The following is a 22,655-nucleotide window of genomic DNA, read 5'->3' as shown; positions in this document are numbered from 1 at the left end:
GACTGAACTGAGCATGAAGTCTAACCAAAATAACCGCCCGAAGTCTAAATAGTCCCACTATACTTGCGTCTAGATCTGTCGGGTGGCGGGAAATCCGTTTGCCTTGACATAAGACCGAGCGGTTAGATAAACGATGATAAGCAGCAACCTGAAGAGGCCTGTTTCACAGGCCCCACGTGGTGAGTTACGACCAACGCGTCGCTGGTCCTGGTGCTGATGACGTGTACTTGGCAATTCTCGCAAATGATGGATCGAAAATAAGGGGTGGCATGACTCATTACCCTTCCCTAACATTCAAACTCGAGAGACTAAGTTAGCGGTACACTCTGTCAGTATTTAAGTTCGTTCCAGCCCTCGTTATAAATATCGCGTATAAAATTATCAAGAAAGAACCACAGCCATCATCAACTATTACCATAGTAGATGAAATATTTGCAACAATGGCCGTACTTCAACAGCTGAACTTGCTGACCGCTCTCCCAGCAATTGTTGTCATTTATTCTTTCTATCGGGCTCTGTTATCTATACTGCATAACCAACGAGCTCGGCGAATGGGCTGTAAGCCCGCTTTCACCCGACCGTACAAGCTCCCGTTCGGTATTGATATCTTGAAGCGTTATATTGATGCAACGCGGGATCAGATCCTCCAGAATGATGAGTTGGTACTCTATCAGGAGCTAGGTCTACGCCCAACATGGAATGAGAATATCCTGGGTAGTTGGCATCACGTCACGGCGGACCCGAAGAATGTGCAAGCCATGCTTGCAACACAGTTCAAGGACTTTGAGCTTGGCCCTACGCGGCGTAACTTGTTCGGACCTGTTATTGGAAAAGGTATCTTCACCACGGACGGAAAAGAGTGGTACGTTGCAAATTCAAATAGCCGAATTAGTACGCATTAACATTAAATATAGGCAACATTCTCGCGCCCTCCTTCGTCCACAATTTGCTCGCGGACAAATCGCCGATTTAGGGCTTGCGGAACGCCATGTCCAACATCTTTTGGATAGACTCCCAGTTCAGTCCGATTCTTGGACAGACACTATCGATTTATCACCCTTGTTTTTCAACCTTACTCTCGACTCTGCCACCGAGTTTCTCTTTGGACACAGTGTCAATTCTCAGATCCTTTCATCAAAATCAAACGAAGGTCTTGATCCTGGGACGGTTACACCAGATTCAATGCCCAATGGTTTGTCCTTTGGAAAATCCTTTGATCGAGCAAATGAGGTAGTTATATTACGAAGTTATTTGATGGATCTCTACTTTCTCTACTGCCCTGCCAATTTTCGAGAAGACTGCGCGAAAATTCAGGAATTTGCCCGGTATTATGTCGACCTCGCACTCGCAGGGGAACTTCAGCCAGGGGCGAAAGAAAACATTCCAGGGAATCCCAATGAAACTGGTTACGTATTTCTCCAGGAACTCGTCAAGGAGACAAAAGACCCCGAAATGCTTCGGAGCCAGCTTCTTAACATCCTGTTGGCAGGGAGAGACACAACTGCAGGCCTTCTAGGATGGACTTTCTATCTACTATCTCGACATCCTGAGGTCTACCGAAAGTTGCGTGCCGTTGTGATTGAAACATTTGGAGAGTTCTCCAATAACACTGCCATCACTTTTGAGTCCCTCAAATCCTGTTCCTATCTGCAGCATGTTCTATCTGAAGTTTTGCGACTGCATCCAGTCGTACCGGAGAATAGTCGCCGCGCGGTTCGAAACACTACCCTCCCTCGAGGAGGAGGTGAAGATGGAAAATCGCCAATCTATATCCGCGCCGGAGAGGAGGTAACATACAATGTGCACATCATGCACCGCCGTGAGGATATCTGGGGCAATGACGCCAATGAATTTCGGCCGGAAAGGTGGACCGGACGCAGACCGGGATGGGAATTTATACCATTTAATGGCGGACCAAGAATTTGCCTGGGACAGCAGTTTGCTCTGACAGAAGCTGGTTATGTCGTTGTGCGGCTGCTTCAGCGTTTCGACAGAGTGGAAAATATGGACAAGTCGACTGTTGTCAAACATAAATATACGTCGACCACTGCTCCTGTTCAGGCTCTCTTGCGATTGCACAGTGCATCTCAATAGAAGTTTTTAGCCTCACGAGGATCAAATGCAATTGTCTTCTTAAGGAACCCATTGAGCTATATTGCGGGCTTTTCTGTAGATGATTGTAATTGCTAGATCTACCTAAATCAGGATACTTTCCCACCGTGCGTCGCTCCATTTATACACTTGGAAGTTGAGTCTGTGTACATAAAATGGAAAGCAGATTGCCTAGCGCGCGCCCAAGGTATTCATGCAAATGTTGTTACCTGATAAAATCTGTCGGAAGGATGATGAAGTGGTCAATACAATCAATCCTTTGCATCGTGCTTGAAATTCACGAAATTAGTTTCTACTTTCAATTTTGTAGCGCAACTGGCTCGTGGACTACAATTAGTTTCAATCATGTTGCTTTCCAATATCCTTTAACAAAAATTGCTCGCAACTGGTATTGAAATTGGATTCTACTTCTTAATATTGTTCTAACCCACGAAAGGATTCTTTTCATCATGCCAGCAGAAAGTGTGTCTCACGTCGTTTGTCAACAGCCTCGGCAAGTCCCTTTCTTTCCGGGGCCCGAGGACACCGAATCTCTGACTGCTATGAATCGCGCGGAGGGCCTATGACTCGGCTATTGGTTAGGAAAGGAAATTCATTGTAGTAATAGAATAATTTTCATTACCATTCTGTTCGCAGTTCAAAAGCCCAGAATCAGTTCGATCATCAAGCAGACATTCAAAATATTCTATATGAGAAACGGAATATCTTGTCTCTTGAGCACTTGTTTTCTAACTACAAGCTAGTTCAGCGTGACTGTCTAAAGTATTCAGAGACTATTGAATGAGCTAAGCTGCGCTGACTAAACCATTGAGTCATGGTCAGTGTTTCCGGTCTTGGATAGAAAAAACGCTATAGAGATTGCTCTGGTATAGCTTCAGATCATTTTAATTGCCCGATTTTAGCATCAACAAATGAATTGATGTCGCTTTCAATCCTTACTGTTTTCCCCCTTACTAATAACCAATCGCGGTGCCAATATGGTCATATTGTTGTTGGATTGCTTCAAACCACCCATGGTTGATACAAGCGCTATCAAAGACCTTTACTGATTTTGACGTAACCTCGAAGCCTTCCATGGTAGGTAAAAAGATCGACTGTAGAGCAGGATTATCAAGCCTGGTAACTTTGCCTGGTGAGATGGACAGGGTAGACAGCCGAGGAACGAATAACTTGTTTAATTTAGAAAGTTGTCCTCTAACCAGTGCAAACTCGATTGGTTACAAATGAGATGGCAGTTGTCATACTGACTTAAATCTCTCATTCTAATTAATAATACATTTGTTGGGAATTCCTTCCCAGGGTCAAATGACTGGAAGAGAAAAGTCTATTCTGTCTGCGACTAGATAACGACTTGGTACCGTGGCCATTCCGTGCATACGATAAGACCTTTTCTTAAAAATAGAAAGGAAAAGAAAAAAATAATCAGACTAGTTCCGATGCAGTAGGCTGTACTCATTAAATTCTGCTCCAACATCCATCTACTATCGGATACCAGAAAGTGGAAACGGTCATCTATCTGTGAACACCCATTGTCGGAGCCGAAATGAATTCAAACGACGCTGAAGTCTTCCGAAACAAATTGAATAGACATGCCTCCGATGCAAAATCTACTAGGCGTCGGAGAACGCGAGCTGGAGTCGCTTGCATCAATTGCCGGCGGAAAAAGATTCGCTGCAACGTACAAACATCGGAAGGCACATGCACAAACTGCAGCTTGGATGATATTATTTGCCAAACTCATCTTTCTGGTTCCTTGATCATGAAACATGATAGCCAGGGAACAAGTGATTTATTATCATGTCCCCACGTCGACGGCTCAAATGACAAAATATGCAACTTGGGGGGGAAAGAGGAATCTTCACTACCTGGTTTGTCGATACCGTCGCCTCGCGACGTCGAAACTGGGGTCCGATGCCTTAATGATCAATTTGAGTCATTCAAGCCTGATTATTTGAGAAAATATCTAGTAGGATGCTTCCTGCAGTTCATCTATCCAACGTTTCCTGTCACAACCTTCTTTCAAATGGCCAGTATCGCGGCTGTGAACGAAGGAAACCTTCCATCTTGTGGTCAATTCGTTCTAAATGCTTTCCTAGCGGCAACAATTAGATTCGGTGACAGGAAAATCCTTCGCACTTACGGAATACATTCAAAGGAGCGAGCATTCGATTTTTTCTACTCGAATGCAAAGGTTAGGGCTGATTCCCATACTTCAACATCACAACTAATCAATGCGCAGTCTCTTTTCCCTCCACAGATGAACGAAAGGTCTTATAAAACAATACAAGGACTGCTTTTAATGGGCTATTGCGAGACGAATTCTTCACAAGAGACCTTTTTCTGGTTAGGCATGGCACATGCTGTTGCGGTTTCACTCCGGTTAGACAACGAATCAACCAACATCCCCCAGCCGGAGAGAGGGCTTCGAAAAAGGCTATGGTGGTGCCTCTTTAGCCAACTTACGCTGTTGGAATTCACGACAGGGAGCGCACCATATATTCAGATGCAGCATGCTACGGTCTGTGTCTTAAATGATGAAGATTTTGAACACATAATTCCCTGTGTGCTGTTAGAAGATGTGAGAAAATTTGCCAATCATCACAATGGTCGTGGGCCTCTCGGTATCGGAAGTCAGTTTTTAAATTTGTTGGACTTTTTTCAAACACAGCAAGGGTTTTCAAGTGCCAAGTTTAGCAAAAATTTGGGTATTAGGTGGGGAATCAAGGCTCCTCCCCACAGGACCCACGGCGCGTGCAATCATACGGAATCCGGCAGAGACAGTCTGTTAGCGGAGAGCCTCGAGACAGAAATACAGAGTTGCACATTTGTACCGCCAGAAGATGATCCAGAAAATGCGGATCTGCTTTACGGCATGGAACAAAAGCTGTTTGACTCAATCTTTGCATCAGGGGAAAATATCTCAAAGAACGAAAGATTGGATTTATACCAGCCTCAAGATTATTTTGGCGATAGCGGGCCAGCGAATGAGGTACTGTAAGCGAAACCCTTAGAACTTTTTACAGCCTGCAATATACGAAGTACCTATATCCTTCCAAGCTTGTCCTTCTTGAAAAACAGGAGCTGGCACAATAGTAATTCTTAGAAATCGGAAAGTTGTCGCGCGACCGTGTAAGTCGTTAATGTAACATTAACTAGTCTGTAATTTGCTTCAAACTTCAAGTTTGACAAATTAACCGGCGGAGTCATTATAGCAGTATCGCGTGATACACGACTACATGCTCACTCCGAGTCCTGGACTAGAGCGGCGATGAAACCCTGTATTTCAAATGTATGGCGAGTTTTGAATAGGCGCATAGACGCGCTTCTACGCTAGTATAATTTCCAATGACTTCTGCCCTTGACGGTTTAGGAAAAATTGATATGCAGTTGAGCATTTTAATCCAATAGCAGGAAAGGGGCATTCAGTCGGAGGTCAAGCTCTCAGCCAGATGTTTTTTTGAAGACCTCGGGAGCCATCGATGGCTCTTTCTATATTGCAGATCGTGGCATAATATACAAGGACTTGGCCTCTGCTTTGAGTAAACCATTTTGGTCCAGAACTCTTGCTTCAAGGAACCACTTTCTACCCTCCTTCCGTCTCACCCATGATTTAATCATAATGGCACTAGGGATGGGTACGGGTGAACGGTATGACACTTGAAGTTCGCCCGTAAGCAAAGACGCCAGCTCCTCCGAAGCAAGCATCCGGTATGTCTCGACGCAAATGCCTAGTGTTTCATCTAGCAATGATGCCAGGAGCCCTCCGTGGGCGGTGTTGATAAAACCATTCACACCCGTTTCAAGCTGAAAAAATGCGACGAAGTGTGGCTCATCCGGATATTTTAATGGATCAATACCCTCATTATCATAAGCTGGGCCTTGCAAAGAGACTGGTTTCCGCATAAAAGCTAGGACTCGTGAAATGGTGTCACATGTGTTGATCGTTTTGTTGAAGAACATGTCCGACAAGTCACCTTTATCGTATCGCGTAATGAAGGGGACAATCTGATATGGACTGGAGGGCTTTAAAAAAGGGTGGGCGAAAGGCATCTCGCTGAAAAAGTCAACATCTGCCTGGGAGACCGGAAGGGCTTTGATCAGGCTTCGAAAGCTGTGGTTATACATCATGTTTCAACTGTGTTTGATTGATGAAGTCCAAGAAGAAAACTTGTATGGGTAATTTTGAGGAACTAATATTCTTAGAAAATTCTTCCTTCAGAGCAAAGGGTAGATTATATACCTCAGCTTTCCAAAGTTATTCGCCGAATAACCGTGATTCCGGCCCGAGGTCCCTGTAATGCTGTTCCACTCTGACAATCAAGTATATTTGTGGATAAGATAAGTCCAGACGTCTCTTAGAAGTATAAAAGCTAGCATGCCTTCAAACTCTATCCGCCAAGTCAGAGCTAACACTAACAAGTTCAAGTTAATCCTTAGAAAGCGCGACCTTTTAGGTAGTGGCCCCGTCTATCTAGTCGCATACGTAATACTATTAGTAAATAGGACTCAGATTAGTTTTACAACAAGATACTTGACGATCTGCTTTTAAACTTGAATGTAACAGCTATTCTGTAGGCTACTGAGATGACACAGACATTACGGACCAATTGAAGGGGAAATTAACCATTATAGACAAGCTTAGCTCGCGGTAAAAAAAAATATGGCAGTTATCCACTGGCATATCACATGTGATATCGTGTAAGTCAGCCCTAGAATAACCGAGTAGAATGGTCCCGTACCGCATATCGCGTACCTATCAGAATCGCAGTATTATACTACTAGGCCCATGGATAAGTTCCTGTGCATAGTATCGCCGTTCGCGATGTACTAGTAATGATACTAGTACCTAGTGAGACGGGGTAGGATGCTCGAAGCAGCACGATCGGAACGTGCGATGTGAAGTAGCGTTGGGACAGGCGCCAAAACCACCACCAAAGACAGCATATATAGCAGAGCGCTATAGGACAGAGGAAGCAACGGGATGGGTGTATATTGAAACCATTCTAGTCCTTCGAGTTGAAGGTATTCGCCAGCCTTACAAAAAGGGCTTAGCCTGCTGTTCTAGAATCCAGCAATCAAAGCATTTTGCCAATAATGACCGTTCTTCCCCAGTACACTAGGTACGCCTTCTATCATTAAATTTCTTATCTACGTGCTTACATCCAAAAATTTACAATTTTCGAAATCGAATTGGACACTCTTCACTGCCAAGCGTTACCTACTTGCCGTTCCAGGATTAGAATATCATTCATGGTGCGCAGCTGGTAACCTTTTTTCCATGAAATTGAACCGCTATGGAGTGTCCAGATGGACATTTTTAGCGAGGTATAGGTGGCGAAACCATGTGAAAGGAATCCATAGTATTGAAGTGGATCAAAATCTTCCTGAACTCTGGCTCGTGAAAATATGATGAACAATAGTGGTTACAATTTCGGTTGCTTTTCTTCCTCGGTCCCCGCGGGCCGCGAGAAGTGCTCATGCCAAGCCGTTGAATCTGGGCTGGGAACGGTTTGGCCACCCCCACTCCTTATCTGACACGCGCTTATGCGCTTATCTACACGATTGCCAGAAATTGGATTGTATCGCCCAGGACCGCCTACTTCCCAGAAACCACTGGCACAAGCCTGGTAAGCCTTTCTGCACTAATTCAAACGATGGTAATTGCCAGTGAATTATCCGAATAAATGGAAATACCGAAGCTGCATATAAGCTGAGAAGATCAAGTTGATTTAAGTTTTCAACTTGAATCTGGGTAGATAGTTTTTGGGAACTACTGCTGGTAGTACTAGTGATTCAAATGATGCGGGTTCATTCCTGATCCGAACCAGTATCATATCACAAAATAATAAAATTCTAGCTTAGAGCAGAAATTTCGACACCCGCGCGCTTGTGTATATCACAACTCGGAACCCACTTCATCTGCGGTGATTACTCTCAAAGCGCAGAACATGGCTACAGAGTTACTTTATGAGTGTCGTATTAAATTCAATTGCTTGGAACGCAAATATAAGAGACCTAATATACCTCCAGCAGCGTCACCCACATTACTGTCATCAAGTAAATCCAAAACTGGATGAACGCCTGCCAGGCCTATGATACTCGCAAATAGCTTAATGGAACCTCGCCTACGCAGTCAGGCGGCAGCCTATTAGCCTCTGCGTAGTAAGGAAAACCATGGGATCTAAATCGACAATCGCAATTCACCCGTTTTCAAATTAAGTTTTTGCCATTTCTGTGGCCCAAAATTTTCCCCTATCTAGTAGAAGCCCAAAAATATCAAGAAGACTCTCCACGGACTATGAGCCACAGCATCCCCAGGGCGAAGAAGATTGAGGCGATTGCCCACTGGCGAGAGACAATCACTTGTTCAGGATGAGACCCAGGTCCAATGTCACTGGCCTTTTTCCGAGCAAGCTCAATACTACTTTTTGACACTAGACTATTCGCAAAATGCTCGATCTTATCACGTCAGCATACCTCATCTACCCATCGTTCCATTGTGGCAGAACATACCTGTTCACATGCGACTTTTATTCTCACGTAGTTGGGATCCTCCTTGTCATTCTTCTGTTGGATCCGATGAACGTAATGACAGAAGATTTTCGCCACACCCTCAATGTTCCGACTAGAATGAATCATCAAATCCAACGAATCCCTCTTTGTGAGTTTGATGTTTTGTTGAAATATTGCCGGATTGCGGAAACATAGCTCAAGTGTAGCCAAAGCCATTGTTTGAGGAATCGCGCAGAAATTGAACACACTCTGCTCCTTCAAGGCTGTAAGATATGACAAGCAGTCCCGGCAATGTACTATGGCATTCAGAACCATTTCGGAACTGCAATTGAGGGCACTTTTGAGGAACTTTGGGTTGAACAGGTCTTCGAAATTGTCGATGTGTTTAGACCAGATTTCTCTAGGCCAGAACTGGCGATCGTCGTCAAAATCCTCACGAACATCGCGAATGATGTTATTTTTTTGCAAGAAAAGACCCATTGATCTGTACAGGGGTTGGTTTATCAGATTTTTGTCGCCCATTCCCGCCTTCACGAAGAGATGAGTCAAGCCCTCGCCAACGATCCCGGCTACATGCCAGCAATAGATATCATATTCCTCCACTGAAGTCACTTTTCCATACCCTAGAGCGGCCTTTCCTGCAAAATCAGCCATACCAGTACCCATTCTTTGAGTTATATCCTTGATAATATCCTGGTAGGTCTGTTCTAGCTTCCAGAACTCGGCGATGACATTGTGGAATTGCACCAGGAGCTCGCGATCCTTTTCTTCAGGTCGATTTCCCGTGAAATTTCAGTCATAATGGTCAAGATTTTCCTTGAAGCTTCGAAGGAGTGATTGTTTCACATCTAGAGGAATCGATGTATCGTCTTCTATCGTATCGAGGCCACGCAATATCAGGTAGAACACGCACACTGGCATGAGCAGCTCCCGATGGAGCTCTTTGATAACAGGGCTGAAGCTGCGGCTTGTCTGATCCAAGAATTCAAAACAGACCTTGGCTGTTACAGACTGTTGCGTTTCGTGCCTGCTTTGTAGAGAAAATTGTCGTAGTTTCCTATAATAATGATGAATGAACAATAATTAAGTATTTGTGGTCATCATGTGGAAACAATTGAGACTTACCATTGAAATAGCATGCCCCACTGATTGGGATGGAGAGCAAAGTAGAGGCCATCCAAAGCGAAGCCCATGATAGCCAGTGGGAGGACTAGATGGAACACGCTCAGACAGGGGAGGGGTATTGAGGACGTGGAATCCTATGATATATGATTACCGACAATAAATTAAAAAATGAGATTCGATGTTCTGACCGGGGTTTGATGGGCTTTCCTGGAGTGGCAGAGGCTGATTATCCCTCCACGGTTGGATCAGTGACCGGGAAGAACTTAATCCGGTTATTTGGTATAGGTCAGTTATGTGGTACTAGCATCAATCCAAGAAATGCGGCATTTCCAGGCATACGCTACATGCTGATGCCTAGTTTGTCTTGGAAGGTAGTTCGATTTTGCGATTGAAATGGCGCATACATTAGCGGCAGACGACCCTTGAGCGCCGGACCGATCATCCAGGATGAATAGACTACCCTCGGAACCGCTATCATGATAGAAAGTGATAAGCAAGAGTTTTATTGAGTCTAAGATAAATGGGTGGAGATTACTAGTACTGCCTATCTAGCCGCCCCCAAAAATGGTGGTTGCAGGTGGTTTTCCGGTAGGGCGGGAGACAGTGTAGAAAATGCCGAGAACGAATCAAGGTGTAACATCATTATTTCAAGTTTAAAAATCAGAATATTCGCTTATAAACCTCGGGAGACTACACCTATATGCTATTGATGTAAATCACATTCTGATATGCCAAATTTTGTGGTACATGTAAAGCATGTGCAGACCTAAGCAGATGGTGGTTCTGCGTCACGCAAGATAAATCCGACTGATGTACTACTAGTAGTAATATCATGTATTCCTGGAAATCATACTATTAAGGTCCGAAATAGCAGAACATTATTGTCAGAGAGATGATGGATATAAAAAACCTCGGAAGCCCCACAGTGGATACAATGAATTAATAAATTACTGCAACCGATTCTGCTATCTGACTTCCATTATAACCTCTGCCGGCCTTTACCCTGCCAATAGTGGCTGTTAAACCCTATTTCTCAATATTTTGCTGAACTAATTCACTTATAAGATAGTAATATCTACTCTTATAACCGTGTTTCATACTTTTCAATCCGCTTGATAATCTCTTTCACATCTTTCCAGATCCGCTGTCGATTCTGTAGCCCCCCTAAGACTGCTCCAACTTTTCTTGATCTGTGTGTAAACCCCGTGCCAATTTGTATTTCTTCTCGAGAGCTGCAGCTGGTTGGGTACCTCTTTTGGAAATGGAAGCAGGAAATCAACTACCTCGCTAGTTGGAGTATAAACATCTTCCAGGAGTAAAGAATAGTGCTCTCGTTCTTCTTTGAACAACTTCAGAGAACTTTTTGTCACTGCTGTCCAGAATGAAGGAACGTGGACTTCCTTGCCGTCGTCACAAGACTCCCATAGCCAGGGCATCTCCTCTCGGACAAGTTGATGCCAAACACTATTTGGAAGTCTGGTAAACGTCTTGGAAACTATCCTTAGGCTATTGAGGTCGCTACCATTCAGGAAGCTGACTATTAGTAGACATATCTCAAGTGGCATAGAATCAAACACATCATCACGACCAATCAGCAATGAAGCGTGGGGTCTCTTCAGAAGTTCGGATTCCTCTATTCCGCCGTGAGATAAGTCTTCTTCCTTTTTGGCTGCATTTAGCAAAATGGTCGGTAAACCTGGCACGTAAAGTGGATTGGCGGCTAGATACTCCTTGCCTGGTAAATGCTGCCAGAACTGGTCTCGGCTTTTGCGAACGTCTTCTGACCGAGGAAACTTGCGAAAGTCGCTGTAGGAGAACTCGGCATTGCGCCACGTCATAAGTCCTGGTATATTGATACGGTTGAACCGAGCTTTGGATTGACGGCAGAAGATATCGAAGCACCAAGGATGGAACGGCATGGCCCATTCTTCTGAAGGTGTCGATTCTGGCTGCTAGCTGTTAGCCCCTTTGAAAGTTGAATGGCGGTTCAAAAATATTGAACCTGGCTTTCAGGAAGATAACCCACATCAAAATTGATATTCTCGGCTCGTGGCTCGTCAACTCCACCTTGCGCGGGCCAGACTTCTGGGTAACTACAATCACGTGAAGGCATTCCGTCACACAACCCTGACAAGAACCAATCTTCAGAAGCCTCCCAAGGATCAAAATATTTGATATGCTGCTGTTGTCCTTGTATTGCGCTTTTGTGCACCAAACACTGAGCCGTGCGACACCCTATCATCTCTTCGGGCGATATCGCATAGCCCGAGTACGCATTCGCCTCTCTGCCTCTCTCACTGGGAAAATGCTCCAGCTCCGGGCTGCATCCACCTGACAAAGTATGTGGCTGGATAGAATGTCCATATACGTCATGAGAACGATTAATTGAACAACCAAAGTTCCCAAAGGTCCCAACGGGCTCTTCGGGGAATCTGGCGTGCGGATTCCAAGTTATTGCCAACCACTTCGAGTAAGAATCGACTTTAGTATCTTCCTTTTCGTCATTACCATTCGAGTCGCTCTTTGTAACATCCTCATCATCCTCCCCAGAGAGGCTCATGGAATCGACTGATTCATACTCTGAATCGAATTCACCAGGGTCGCTGTAGTCACCTCCTTCCGGAGGGATGTAATCTGGATCTTCGAGCATATTGTCATCATCATCCCTGGGGTAACTGATTGCCGCGAAGCAGCCGTTTCGAGCACATAATTCCAAATCTACCTCATCGGCCCCCGGCTGACCGCATTGCCCGCCAGTGTAGTCCCAGCTAGCCAGATCCGGCTCTCTCAGTTTTCGGCGTCGGACGATATTGAAGCTGACACCACAAATGTGGCAGTAAACCTTCTAGGCTGTCAGAGAAGTGTTTTGTGTTTCTTGTCAAAGGCACGATCTAGCTGTACCTCGGAGTAACCTAAAGATATTTGTCATCAATGCCATTCGTTATCTCACTCGATACAGCTGCAACGCACCCATCAGAGCTAAATTGAATTTCAATTGATCGAGTCTAGCAAGAAAATTTACAGACTTCTGCGCCAAGGATCTCTGCAAGTAGTAGCTTTCTTTATAAAGCACGACGAGGAGTCACGTTTGGTCACCGTTGGTGCCTGGAAGTCTTCGAACTGTCGCTTAGCGTAAGGTGGGGGCGGTTCTGACAGGCTGCAGGCCGGTGAGTTGCCTAGTAATGCGGGACTGTCGGCTAGAGATGCCTACGATGCCTGGGTGCCTATGGTACCTCCTGCTTCCTCTTCCTCTTCCTCGTGTGCTATATTTTTTCATCGAATGCTGCGATATATTGATTACTTGATCCTCATTGTATCTGTGATGTTCACAACCTTGACATGTTTAGTGATACGATCATCGAGAGAAATGATCAAGATACATATCAATTTTATAACTTAAGATAGGATTTTACCACATCCTGACAGTACTCAAAAGTCTTTGTGATCTCAAGTAGGCCGATCGTTACAAACAAAAGTATAGAGTAATATTCACTACAACTAAGAAAATGACCCTTTCAGAGACCATCAGCATATATAGCATACATAGCATATACATCTATACATCAACAAAGAAGTGCGAGAGATAAGAACTAGACCCAAGGGCAAGGAGACTAGCCCTGATTATGTCTGAATAGTCACCCCTTTCCTGGTCATTGCCTCCTCTATGTGAAACCCAAAGACCAGCCGATATAGATCCCGCAGCCAAGAGTACTGCCCATTCTGAAGCATCGCCTGACATGCCCGGCCCACTTCAACGGCACTGACACGGGCCTGTAAGCCACAATTCCTGAAAGCAGGATCATAAGCCACCAGCTTTCGGTAATTCTTCAGCAGCGACGTCTGCCAGGGCGCTGAACCAAAAGAATCCGAGGACAAAGATTTGACAAAGGACGACATGTTCTGAGCACCACCTTGTTGATAACCACTATTTATAGCCGCCTTGGTAATGAGAACCTTGAGCCTGGTAAAATTAGGATCCTCCGGGATTGTGGTCACCGTGTTTGCCGAGGAAGCCGTTTGCCCAGATGATCGAGACTTCTCCGAGATACTCGACGCACTGGAGGGCCAACCCGAATGAGAAGCGTGGCCATTTCCATGGCCTAGAACAAGTATGTTTGGAATCGTGGCTTCATCGGGCGAAACAGTGGCTGTATCTTCGAAGATAGTCGTGGGCGTTTCCGGATTTCCCATTTGAACGGATACATCATCCATAAGATCGACCTCGGACTGCTGCGCTACTTGTTGAAAAACCTGCGCAAATGTGGTTTGGCTAGGACGTGGTGTGCCACGGTCTGAATTGCGCATGCTGTGCATAGTCCACCCCTCACGGAAGATATCACAGAGCTCCCAACACGCTTGAACCGCGGAGCCGAGTAGATCCTCGTCCAACGTTTTCCCCTCTCGTTTACTCTGGCGGATACTGAACAGCATTTCAGCCAATGTCCAACAAGCGCTCAGGAGAGAGTCTGTCTCCGTCAAGCGAGTTCGCTGCTTCATGAGTCGGTGGCACAGTGTGATATAGAAATCAAGCGTTCGTTCCCGAAAGGCATCAGGAAGGTTGCGGTCATGCGTATTATAAAGATGGTTATTCAGCTCAAAGCTGACTCGCAAGACCGAATCGGCCAGATCATTCTCGGAAACTCGAACCTCAAACAGCGCTTGACAGAAGTCTCGGCAGAGATCAAGGGTGGGATTAACTTGCGATGCATAGTCGTCGTCATGAGTATCATAAAGCTTTTGACACAGTCTCCAGCAAGATCTCCAAGCATCTTCCTGCATGTTATCTTGATAGGATTCAAACAACCGTTGTCGATTAATATAACTCAAGTTCGCGAGGGTGTTGCATAATGTCCAGCATTCGGTTAGAGCCGCTCGTAGAACGTTGATTTCAGTGTCTTTATTACCAAAAGTTCCTAGGTAAATGTAAGTATGGGAGATGCAGATGCAGATGCTCGATTTGGCTTTAGCCCGTGTGAGTACTGTATGGAATGGGAGCATGCGGTGATCCAAAAATTTACCTTCGGGTATGTCTACTCTATAATTAGCTAGCTAACAAACATTGGATGATCGCGATTAAAAACCTTCTAAACTGCTTGAATGGGTGCGTCGTCCGATTTCGTCGAAGTCATCATTTCGTGTCTGGGCACGCGGAGTCGCCCTATCGGACCATACAGGTGCGATGGTAGTGGTCAACGGAGGCGGCGAGACAGGACTATTGCCAATCTTTGACGAGAGACGGAATATTAGTCAACTTCAAATGCCCCCACTCTGATCAGGAGTCTGGGGTACCAGGCGCTTACCCCGCTGGTGCTCTTCGGAATATGCAGAGGTTCGACATGATCTGAGATCGAAGACGAAGATGATTCTTCATCGTCGCAACCCTCCTCGTCCGATGTATGCCCTGTACCCGTCTAGATGTGACATTTGGTTAGGCACATCTGCTAGCGAATTGGTGAGGGGAATCCTCACAAATTCTCCAAATCCAGGTGGCGCATGTATCACCGACTGCGGTGGTTCGTCCTCGTCTGATCTGGAATGGTTGGGCTGATGCGTTTGCGCGGTTTGGATCTGCTGCCCATCAGCGCCCGGCAAAAGATATATCGCTATTTCGGCCTCCCCCTCTCTGTACATACCTTCAGTGCCGGACCGTGACCGATAGGAGTGTTCGCTGCGATCACGTCGTCGCCATCACCGTTCTTATCGGCCTCGTGTAAGTGATTAGGATCCCCGATGGCCAAAGAGGGGGTCTCCAATGTATCCGCCACACTGATTGATTCAGGATCAAGATCAGGGGCAGAGTACCTCGAACACCCCGCACTCTCCGGGACAGAGGGTGCTTCGAGCGACCTACACATGTATCTGTCAGCGATGGGGTGCGATGCGATCGTTTTTGGAATTCCTGTTCCTGAACGGGGTGCTGACATCAGGTCCGACCCAGCATATGGGCTTGGTGTTTCGCGAAATGGAAGAATAGAAATCGGCGACCTGACGGCCATCACGGCCGAATAGCCAGACAGGAACGAAGTCTCGCACTCGCACTGCGCTCCGGGGGAGTTGAAAAGTCGAAGACGAAGAGCAGGAAAGTCGATCCCCGCTTGAACAAGCACAGGTACAACAGACGCAGAGGGAGCTCAGGCCGTCTCGAGACAAACCATCGGTAATGGCCCCGGGGCTTTCAGCACTGTTGGTTCCAACGGAGCTCGCTGATACGACGATTGACCAACACCAAAGCAAGCGACCCCCAGAACTGGGAGACAAAAGCGCCTGGGGCGTGATGAGCATGCATGCGTATCCACTCAGACGCCGCGGAGCACCGGCCGCCTAGTCCGTATGGGGTTGCCGGGCGCTTGCGATTCTCATTGATTCCCCAGGAACAGTGGGGCTAAAAGGTAGAGAGATGCAGAGATGCAGGCAAGTGTTGGGAGAGTTCGGTGTTCAGGCAGGATTTCATGGGGCTGAAAAAGACAGAAATGCTGGGAGGAAAGATACACTTGGGTGCGTTCCTATAAGTAGAGCTACACACTACATACGTTGATACGCTGATCTGGACACACAATATATCAAATAAGTTTTGATGATTGTAATAAAGTATCTACAAAAAAGATATTTCCCAGTACGCCAAATTCCATATGGTGTCCAACGCCTTCCCATATGCATATCGGCGAGCAAACCCGATCATACCCGCTTCAATTCACTCAACATAGCCCGTGTTGTATCCCGTGCATAGCAGCCCTCACAATGTGAATACACAGATCCATACACAGATCCATAGAAGCCATAGCCATTGAGGTAGAGTTCGGGAACACTGCGGCGACAAAGATGAAGTTGCAGGAGAAAGCAATGACGGCGGGGCTGGTATTGTGATTGTGATCTCCGAAGGGGGGTGGGCGGTGGTTTGTTCTTTTCGAGAGTAGCTTGTAAAATTTGGCAATTCACATAAAATGCAATGCTTTCAGGTCATTCAGGTCGACCTCGAAGTGGATTGTTGGTATTCGATACGATCCTCCCGAGGGGGGTAGAAACCAAGCGGGTCAGGTGATAGGTATGTGACTAGACATGAGCCTTGGATCGGTCCTTCTCGGCGGAATTGTAGCTGAAGAGATATGGGTTAACACAATTGACCAAAGCGATGAGGGTTGATGGGTGTCTGAGCACTAGAACTCACCGGAGAAGCTTCTCGATCAGATCCACGTGGGTCATGATCATTCTGCGACAGCAGTATCGTCGGCAGCCGAGCTGATCCATGGCATCACTAGAACATTGTCAGGAGCTGAGGACGGGGAATCCAAATACCACTATTTCACAAAATAGTGGTAGAGACGCTCAACACTCACCCATCCGGAATACCATCATCCAGAAGCTGCAGGTAACGCTCCCAAAGGTCGCCGACAACCTGAACAATGTATCAGCAAAAAGCTCGAGACCAGGTCAGGGCGAACAATATACCTTTCCACATGAGAAGCAGCGCACGGGGATAATCATCGTGACGACACGCAAAGTTTGAGAGGAACGAGAGGAACGGAGAAAAAGTGAACGTGATGCTATCGGGGCGACGAGTGCTCAGAATGTCATTCTTGCTTGAAGTGAAAATTGAAAGTTGCGAAAGGCGGTGAGTGAAGGCGGTCGAGAGTTTTCGTTTCCTTTGCGGGAAAAAAAAAAGTCGCCGGACTTAAATCGTCAATCATAAACTGTGAACCCCTCAATTCAAGGGTTTCAACCATGGGAAAGGATTCGAATCGACAGCAAAAGCGCTCCCGCGCTAGTGATGCCACCGAGAAGGTATCGCGGCCAACCGATGCAGGAACCAAACGGCGTCGGACTTCAGAAACCCATGAAGCCCAAGCTTCTGCGACAAAGTCATCTTCCGGTGCGATCAAGAAGGTGCGCAAGAGTGATGCCTCTGTAAATGGCGAAGAGAAGCAAAATGATCCTGCGCCTTGGTCATTCTCTCGTCCGGTGGGCGGCCGTTATAGCAATCTGGACCCCATCGTGACTGAAGATGAAGCGTAAGTTTTTGACATATTGTATTGTCCCAATTTTTCGAGGTATTGGTTACTGACATTGCAAGGTAGGTACCTTTTCGTCGGCCTCGAAACAGCTGTGCAGGTTTTTGCAACCTCCACCTCCCGCCTGCTCCGTACCCTGCAGATGGAGACTGGCCAAAAAGTTACCGGATACAAGCTGAGCCCCGTCGATCCAAACATCCTGTACATCTTCACACCTGCGTTTGTCACAACATGGAATTGGGACACCGGAAAGCGACTCGCCCGCTGGGGGACGACCATCTCGACGATCGCCGCCGATGTGTCTGGAGGCGAGGGAACCGATCGCGTCGCATCATACTTCATTGGGCAGCAAAAGGATGGGAAACGACAGGTTCTTGTCAGTGCCCTTGGCGACAAGAAGCTTCCCGATATAGTCGCCCTCGAGACCAGCGAACAGATCAACAATATCCAGGTCGCCTACGAAGGACGTGTTATTGTTGTCAGTGATGGGGTCCATCTCTTCCTGGGAACCACACCCAATGTTGACCTGGAAACCCCAGAGTCTACACAGTACACATGGAGAGAGGCTACTCTGCCCGTGTCTGCAACCTGTGTTCATTTGCGAGAAAATCACGATGGAGTCAAGTCCGCTCACGCACCTGACGTCGTTGATTTGGCGATTGGCGAAGGAAACGGATCTATTCTTATTTACCAAGATATTTCGAGCACCCTTTTTGGTCGAAGTGCAGAGAAGAAGTCTCCACCCAGGAAACTTCACTGGCACCGAGGTGCGGTTAGCACCGTGCGGTGGTCTAAGGATGGTATGATTTTGCTTAATATCCCTGCATGCTATGTTTGAATATGTCTGACAGTCCCGATTTATAGGAAACTACGTTATCTCGGGTGGCCAGGAGTCAGTCTTGGTTTTGTGGCAGCTTGATACTGGCAGGAAGCAATTCCTGCCCCATTTATCCTCGCCAATTTGCAACGTTGTCGTTTCGCCGAACGGCAATTCTTATGTCGTGAAGTTAGCTGATAACTCGGTTATGGTATTGTCTGCGAGAGAATTGCAGCCCTTTGCCAATGTGACCGGTCTTCAATTATCGTCGGACGCCGGAACCCACAAAGACTCTTCCTCGAGAAAGTCATTCCGCGCCATTGCCAAACTACACCCACAGCACCCTGAGCGACTGCTTGTTGCCGTGCCCGCATCCCACCTGTCTAATCAGCATGCTTCTTCTCAACGGCCAAGCTCGGCCATCCTCCAGACCTTTGACATTCGCGCAAACTCTCACATCTCTCGCCAGGCTCTGGCACGAACCAACACAACAACGCTGAATATGAGCCCAGAGGGCTCTCCAATCGTGACCCCCAACGTTCGCCACTTGGATATTGTCGAAGATGGAAAGTGGTTAGCAACCGTTGATACATGGACTCCTCATCGCCATGACCTGGAAACTGTCGATAGCCCCTTGCGACGATCGGAAATATTCCTGAAGTTCTGGAAGTGGAATGCTTCCAACGATAACTGGGAGTTAGTGACTCGCATCGACGCACCCCATTTCAGTGAAAACCGCCACGCTTCGGTACTCGGCCTCACGGCTCGACCATCCAGCCATGAATTCACAACGCTCGGAGATGATGCGATCTTGCGCTTTTGGTGTCCAACCGCTCGGACTCGAAGCGGGCTGAAGACAAATGCCGAGGACTTGCACCAGGATACTTGGAAGTGCCGAAGTGTCATTGATTTGAAGGGATGTCTTAACAATGTATCTGCACCTCTACCCGCAGCCTGCATGAGCTTTTCCGACGACGGCTCAGTACTTGCTGTTTGCCTGCCATCGGACTCTGGTGCCAACGATGGTCTCGTCCTCCTGATTGATGCGCGAACCTGCACAGTGCACTATCGCCGGACGGGCGTTTTCTTCGGAAACCCCTGCTCCGTCAAGTTCCTAGGCAAATACTTGATCGTGGCCTCAGCCGGATCAGTGGCTGTCTGGGACACTGTCGACGACGTCGTGAAGCCAATCCAATTAGCCAAGCCCGGAAGTCCAGTCGACGTCGGTAACTCACCAATGCTCGCAGTGAACGCCAGGACCCAATCCTTCGCCATCGCTACCCGGGAATTGGACGGTAGTGCCAACAAAAGGCGCCGCCGAGGCCGCTTCCACATTCGGATTTACGATGTTTCATCCTTCGATCTCGTTTTCCAAGAGAGTCTGGGAAGCTCTCCGGTGGCTCTGCTTTCGGACGCTTATTCTGGAGACTACATTGTTGTCGATGCTTCAGGTAGCGTTCAACGCCTTGGATGCCTGGACAAGGCGTCGCAGAAGAGCCTGCAGCCTCAAGAAGTGACCAGTCACCTGAACTCTGGACTGGCAAATATCTTCAGCCGTGGACAGGAGAAGGTTTTCGCGCAAGTTACTGATGGCGAGAACGCTGGCTCTTCAGGAAAGGGGCTGGCGGGTGTGTTTGGCGATACCCCGTCATTCTCTTTGCCTTCTATTGGTGTTCTTTTCAGGAATGTTGTTCAGACTTTGGGATCTAGTTAGGACTCTTAAAATGGTGGATATGTTTAGTTGTATAGGTTAATAACCATGTGTATGTTTCTCAAATCAAACCTGTGTTGATAAATGGATTGTTTGATGCGCCAGTGTAACACTATGTGTCTATTTTGAAGCGATGTAGAGTTCCTACAGCTAGTTGTCTTTTAAGGTTCCAATTATTCTCTCGTTGGATAGGGGTATTAAATTATTGTATCGAGATAAAGATAGTAGGTAGTTACGATACACCAGCAAAGCCGCGGTCAAATTTGTCCCAGGGTCAGATTAAACGAAGCCTTCCTACCATTGCCAGCCACATGAGTCAGATAAGAATCCAACTCAGGATCCTCTTCAATAGGAAAAAAGTGTTCAATCCCATGTTCATCTCGATCCATGCCTTCAATCTTACTGACAATTGCGTAAGGGTATTTAGCCGAGATAAGCTGCCTGAGCTCCTCCATCGACCTGGTGGCTAGTTTCTCAATCCAATTTTTAGGCGGAGGACCCTGTAAGTGACTCTGTGGACTTATTTCAAACGAAATGTGCGTATTCAGAAGATTCGCGTTGATGATGGGGTCCATATATTCGAATCCTCCCCCGACAGCTTCGTGTTGATGTTGCGGATTCGTAGTGAATGACGAAGTGTCATTTGCAGCTTGCAGTAGAGAAGGATCGATTTGCATATCTCCAATATCATGGCCTGTTATCGGTGCGCTGGCGAGGGCTTGTGAGGCGAGTGTACTTATCCCATTACTGATGCCGTTCTCATTCATGCTGCCCATGGAGTGGGGGGTGACAGTGACATTCGATGATGTCTGATTCTGATTCTGATTTCGATTGCTGCGAGGAGTAGACCTTTTCCGCGCCGGATCTCGCTTGGTCTGATCATCGCGCAGTCGTTTCATCACATCTCGACAAAGAACCTCCATCGCCTTCAATTTCATAATATGGCCCGGATCAGCTTGCCCGGGCTCAAGGATTCGTTGAAGTAGTGCCGAACTCCGAATCCACTGAGTTTTCAAATCCTGCCAGTGATCATCACCAGCTTCGAGCTTGCTCGTAAAATGATCCGCACGAAGTGTATCATAGAAGGCATTTCGTATCTGCCGACTTTCCTCCGGATTAATGCCCAGAGCATTTTTCGCCTCGGCAATCGTCATCCGTCGCTCAAGTGTCCTCATCCTCTTTGTCACATCAGTGCAAACAACATCCAGGGCCAACGCCTTCGCATCACGTTGATTAGGCTCGGCATTAAAAACCTGCTGTAGATGCGGCGATTCCTGAATCAATCTGTCCTTAGCTGCTTGCCATCTTTCCGGGCCTGCAGCTGTCTTTTTAACAAAGCCCGTCTCTTCACAAATCCCTTGGAAATGATCCCGTATTTGGCGATACATGGCGTTATCCAGATTGAGGTATTGTTTGCTCTCGTCAATCGTGGTCTCGGATGGAAATCTAGGCGGTCCCGGTGGATCAGCTGGCATTCCTGCCCACCCTCTCGTTCGGCGCCGTCGTTTCCTCGAAGCCCATCGTTCTGCACTTTCTGATTTCAGCTGGTCGAGGCGTTCTTTACGCTTCGCCACGACATCTGCTGAGACTCTGGGTGATGAAGGGTCTTCCATAATTGGCGTTACTGATTGGGATGGTGGTAGAGTATTCCCAAGGTTGTTATTGGCGCCTTCAAAATCCGTATCTTGCTTGTACACCTCCTGTTGTAGAGCGAGAAGGCCTTCATCCTCCTCTGGCTGTTGCTGGGCATTTGTATTTGCATTTTCATCTTGGGCCGTGGTGTTCGTGTTCGTGTTCGATTGCGCTTGCAATTGCAATTGCGATTTCATGCCATTAGGAACACGAAGTAACCAGCGATTCTTCGCGCGCACGCGCATCAACTCTCTTTCTTTAATCTCAAAGCCCTCCTCGTTGAGAATGCGGAGCATATCGCGTTGATTCGTGTTATGTTCCCATAACTCCTTGACGCGTGCGACGAGCTGGACATTTTTATGGGCTGGGTTTTGCTTCGAAGGAAATCCCCATCGTTTGAATTGGGTTTGAAAGGCACGTTTGCTGAGAATCGAATACAAAGGTTAGCTAGCACCAAAGACACTGTTCCAGGGAGAGTAGTATACTTAGAGTGTACACTGTACCCTGTACCCTGCGGGATGGGGATACTCACCTTGGTGCGAACTGATAAGCAGTTCGCATGTACTCCATGATCTCTTCCAGAGCCTTTTTGTCTTGGATGTACATGCGGTAGCAGATGTCCCGCTTACCGGCCCAATCATAAACCATGATTGAGGAGACACTCCCCCGGGTGGAGGTGTGCCTGGGGAAAAAGTGTAGATCCACGAAATGATGGAGCTCTTATCAGGCGGTTGTTGTC

At 47.0% G+C, this 22,655-nt stretch overlaps 11 protein-coding genes across 11 annotated transcripts; 3 read left to right on the top strand and 8 right to left on the bottom strand.

Annotated features, from left to right (window-relative positions):
- Positions 1–440: 440 nt before the first annotated feature.
- On the top strand, positions 441–2,094 carry N7481_007288 (cytochrome P450; the record flags this gene model as incomplete). The annotated part of the gene is made up of 2 exons (XM_057266507.1): positions 441–862; positions 915–2,094. The coding sequence occupies 2 exons, from the start codon at positions 441–443 to the stop codon at positions 2,092–2,094; spliced, it is 1,602 nt and encodes a 533-aa protein (XP_057120708.1).
- Positions 2,095–4,135: 2,041 nt separating this feature from the next.
- N7481_007287 (fungal specific transcription factor domain-containing protein) lies at positions 4,136–5,110 on the top strand (the record flags this gene model as incomplete). The annotated part of the gene is made up of 1 exon (XM_057266506.1): positions 4,136–5,110. One exon carries the CDS (start codon positions 4,136–4,138, stop codon positions 5,108–5,110), a length of 975 nt encoding a protein of 324 aa, XP_057120707.1.
- Positions 5,111–5,601: 491 nt separating this feature from the next.
- N7481_007286 (PaaI family thioesterase) lies at positions 5,602–6,237 on the bottom strand (the record flags this gene model as incomplete). Its single annotated transcript, XM_057266505.1, has 1 exon — positions 5,602–6,237. One exon carries the CDS (start codon positions 6,235–6,237, stop codon positions 5,602–5,604), a length of 636 nt encoding a protein of 211 aa, XP_057120706.1.
- A 2,151-nt stretch (positions 6,238–8,388) lies between these two features.
- N7481_007285 (uncharacterized protein) lies at positions 8,389–9,291 on the bottom strand (the record flags this gene model as incomplete). Its single annotated transcript, XM_057266504.1, has 2 exons — positions 8,389–8,571; positions 8,626–9,291. The coding sequence occupies 2 exons, from the start codon at positions 9,289–9,291 to the stop codon at positions 8,389–8,391; spliced, it is 849 nt and encodes a 282-aa protein (XP_057120705.1).
- Positions 9,292–9,417: 126 nt separating this feature from the next.
- On the bottom strand, positions 9,418–9,818 carry N7481_007284 (uncharacterized protein; the record flags this gene model as incomplete). The annotated part of the gene is made up of 2 exons (XM_057266503.1): positions 9,418–9,682; positions 9,751–9,818. 2 exons carry the CDS (start codon positions 9,816–9,818, stop codon positions 9,418–9,420), a joined length of 333 nt encoding a protein of 110 aa, XP_057120704.1.
- A 1,035-nt stretch (positions 9,819–10,853) lies between these two features.
- On the bottom strand, positions 10,854–11,669 carry N7481_007283 (uncharacterized protein; the record flags this gene model as incomplete). Its single annotated transcript, XM_057266502.1, has 1 exon — positions 10,854–11,669. The coding sequence occupies one exon, from the start codon at positions 11,667–11,669 to the stop codon at positions 10,854–10,856; it is 816 nt and encodes a 271-aa protein (XP_057120703.1).
- Positions 11,670–11,737: 68 nt separating this feature from the next.
- Positions 11,738–12,400, bottom strand: N7481_007282 (uncharacterized protein; the record flags this gene model as incomplete). The annotated part of the gene is made up of 1 exon (XM_057266501.1): positions 11,738–12,400. One exon carries the CDS (start codon positions 12,398–12,400, stop codon positions 11,738–11,740), a length of 663 nt encoding a protein of 220 aa, XP_057120702.1.
- A 971-nt stretch (positions 12,401–13,371) lies between these two features.
- Positions 13,372–15,605, bottom strand: N7481_007281 (uncharacterized protein; the record flags this gene model as incomplete). The annotated part of the gene is made up of 5 exons (XM_057266500.1): positions 13,372–14,780; positions 14,832–14,973; positions 15,051–15,161; positions 15,220–15,318; positions 15,384–15,605. 5 exons carry the CDS (start codon positions 15,603–15,605, stop codon positions 13,372–13,374), a joined length of 1,983 nt encoding a protein of 660 aa, XP_057120701.1.
- Positions 15,606–16,800: 1,195 nt separating this feature from the next.
- Positions 16,801–17,232, bottom strand: N7481_007280 (DNA-directed RNA polymerase core subunit RPB10; the record flags this gene model as incomplete). The annotated part of the gene is made up of 4 exons (XM_057266499.1): positions 16,801–16,843; positions 16,916–17,002; positions 17,085–17,143; positions 17,197–17,232. 4 exons carry the CDS (start codon positions 17,230–17,232, stop codon positions 16,801–16,803), a joined length of 225 nt encoding a protein of 74 aa, XP_057120700.1.
- A 237-nt stretch (positions 17,233–17,469) lies between these two features.
- On the top strand, positions 17,470–20,287 carry N7481_007279 (WD repeat protein; the record flags this gene model as incomplete). The annotated part of the gene is made up of 3 exons (XM_057266498.1): positions 17,470–17,756; positions 17,823–18,556; positions 18,621–20,287. 3 exons carry the CDS (start codon positions 17,470–17,472, stop codon positions 20,285–20,287), a joined length of 2,688 nt encoding a protein of 895 aa, XP_057120699.1.
- Positions 20,288–20,541: 254 nt separating this feature from the next.
- On the bottom strand, positions 20,542–22,564 carry N7481_007278 (Clr5 domain-containing protein; the record flags this gene model as incomplete). The annotated part of the gene is made up of 2 exons (XM_057266497.1): positions 20,542–22,339; positions 22,449–22,564. 2 exons carry the CDS (start codon positions 22,562–22,564, stop codon positions 20,542–20,544), a joined length of 1,914 nt encoding a protein of 637 aa, XP_057120698.1.
- Between the last annotated feature and the right edge of the window lie 91 nt (positions 22,565–22,655).

Source organism: Penicillium waksmanii (assembly GCF_028829765.1).
Source record: "Penicillium waksmanii strain IBT 27052 chromosome Unknown utg000007l:1.0-4314555.0:1.0-4317578.0, whole genome shotgun sequence".
Taxonomy (NCBI): domain Eukaryota; kingdom Fungi; phylum Ascomycota; class Eurotiomycetes; order Eurotiales; family Aspergillaceae; genus Penicillium; species Penicillium waksmanii.
This window is presented reverse-complemented; position numbering and strand designations above follow the sequence as displayed.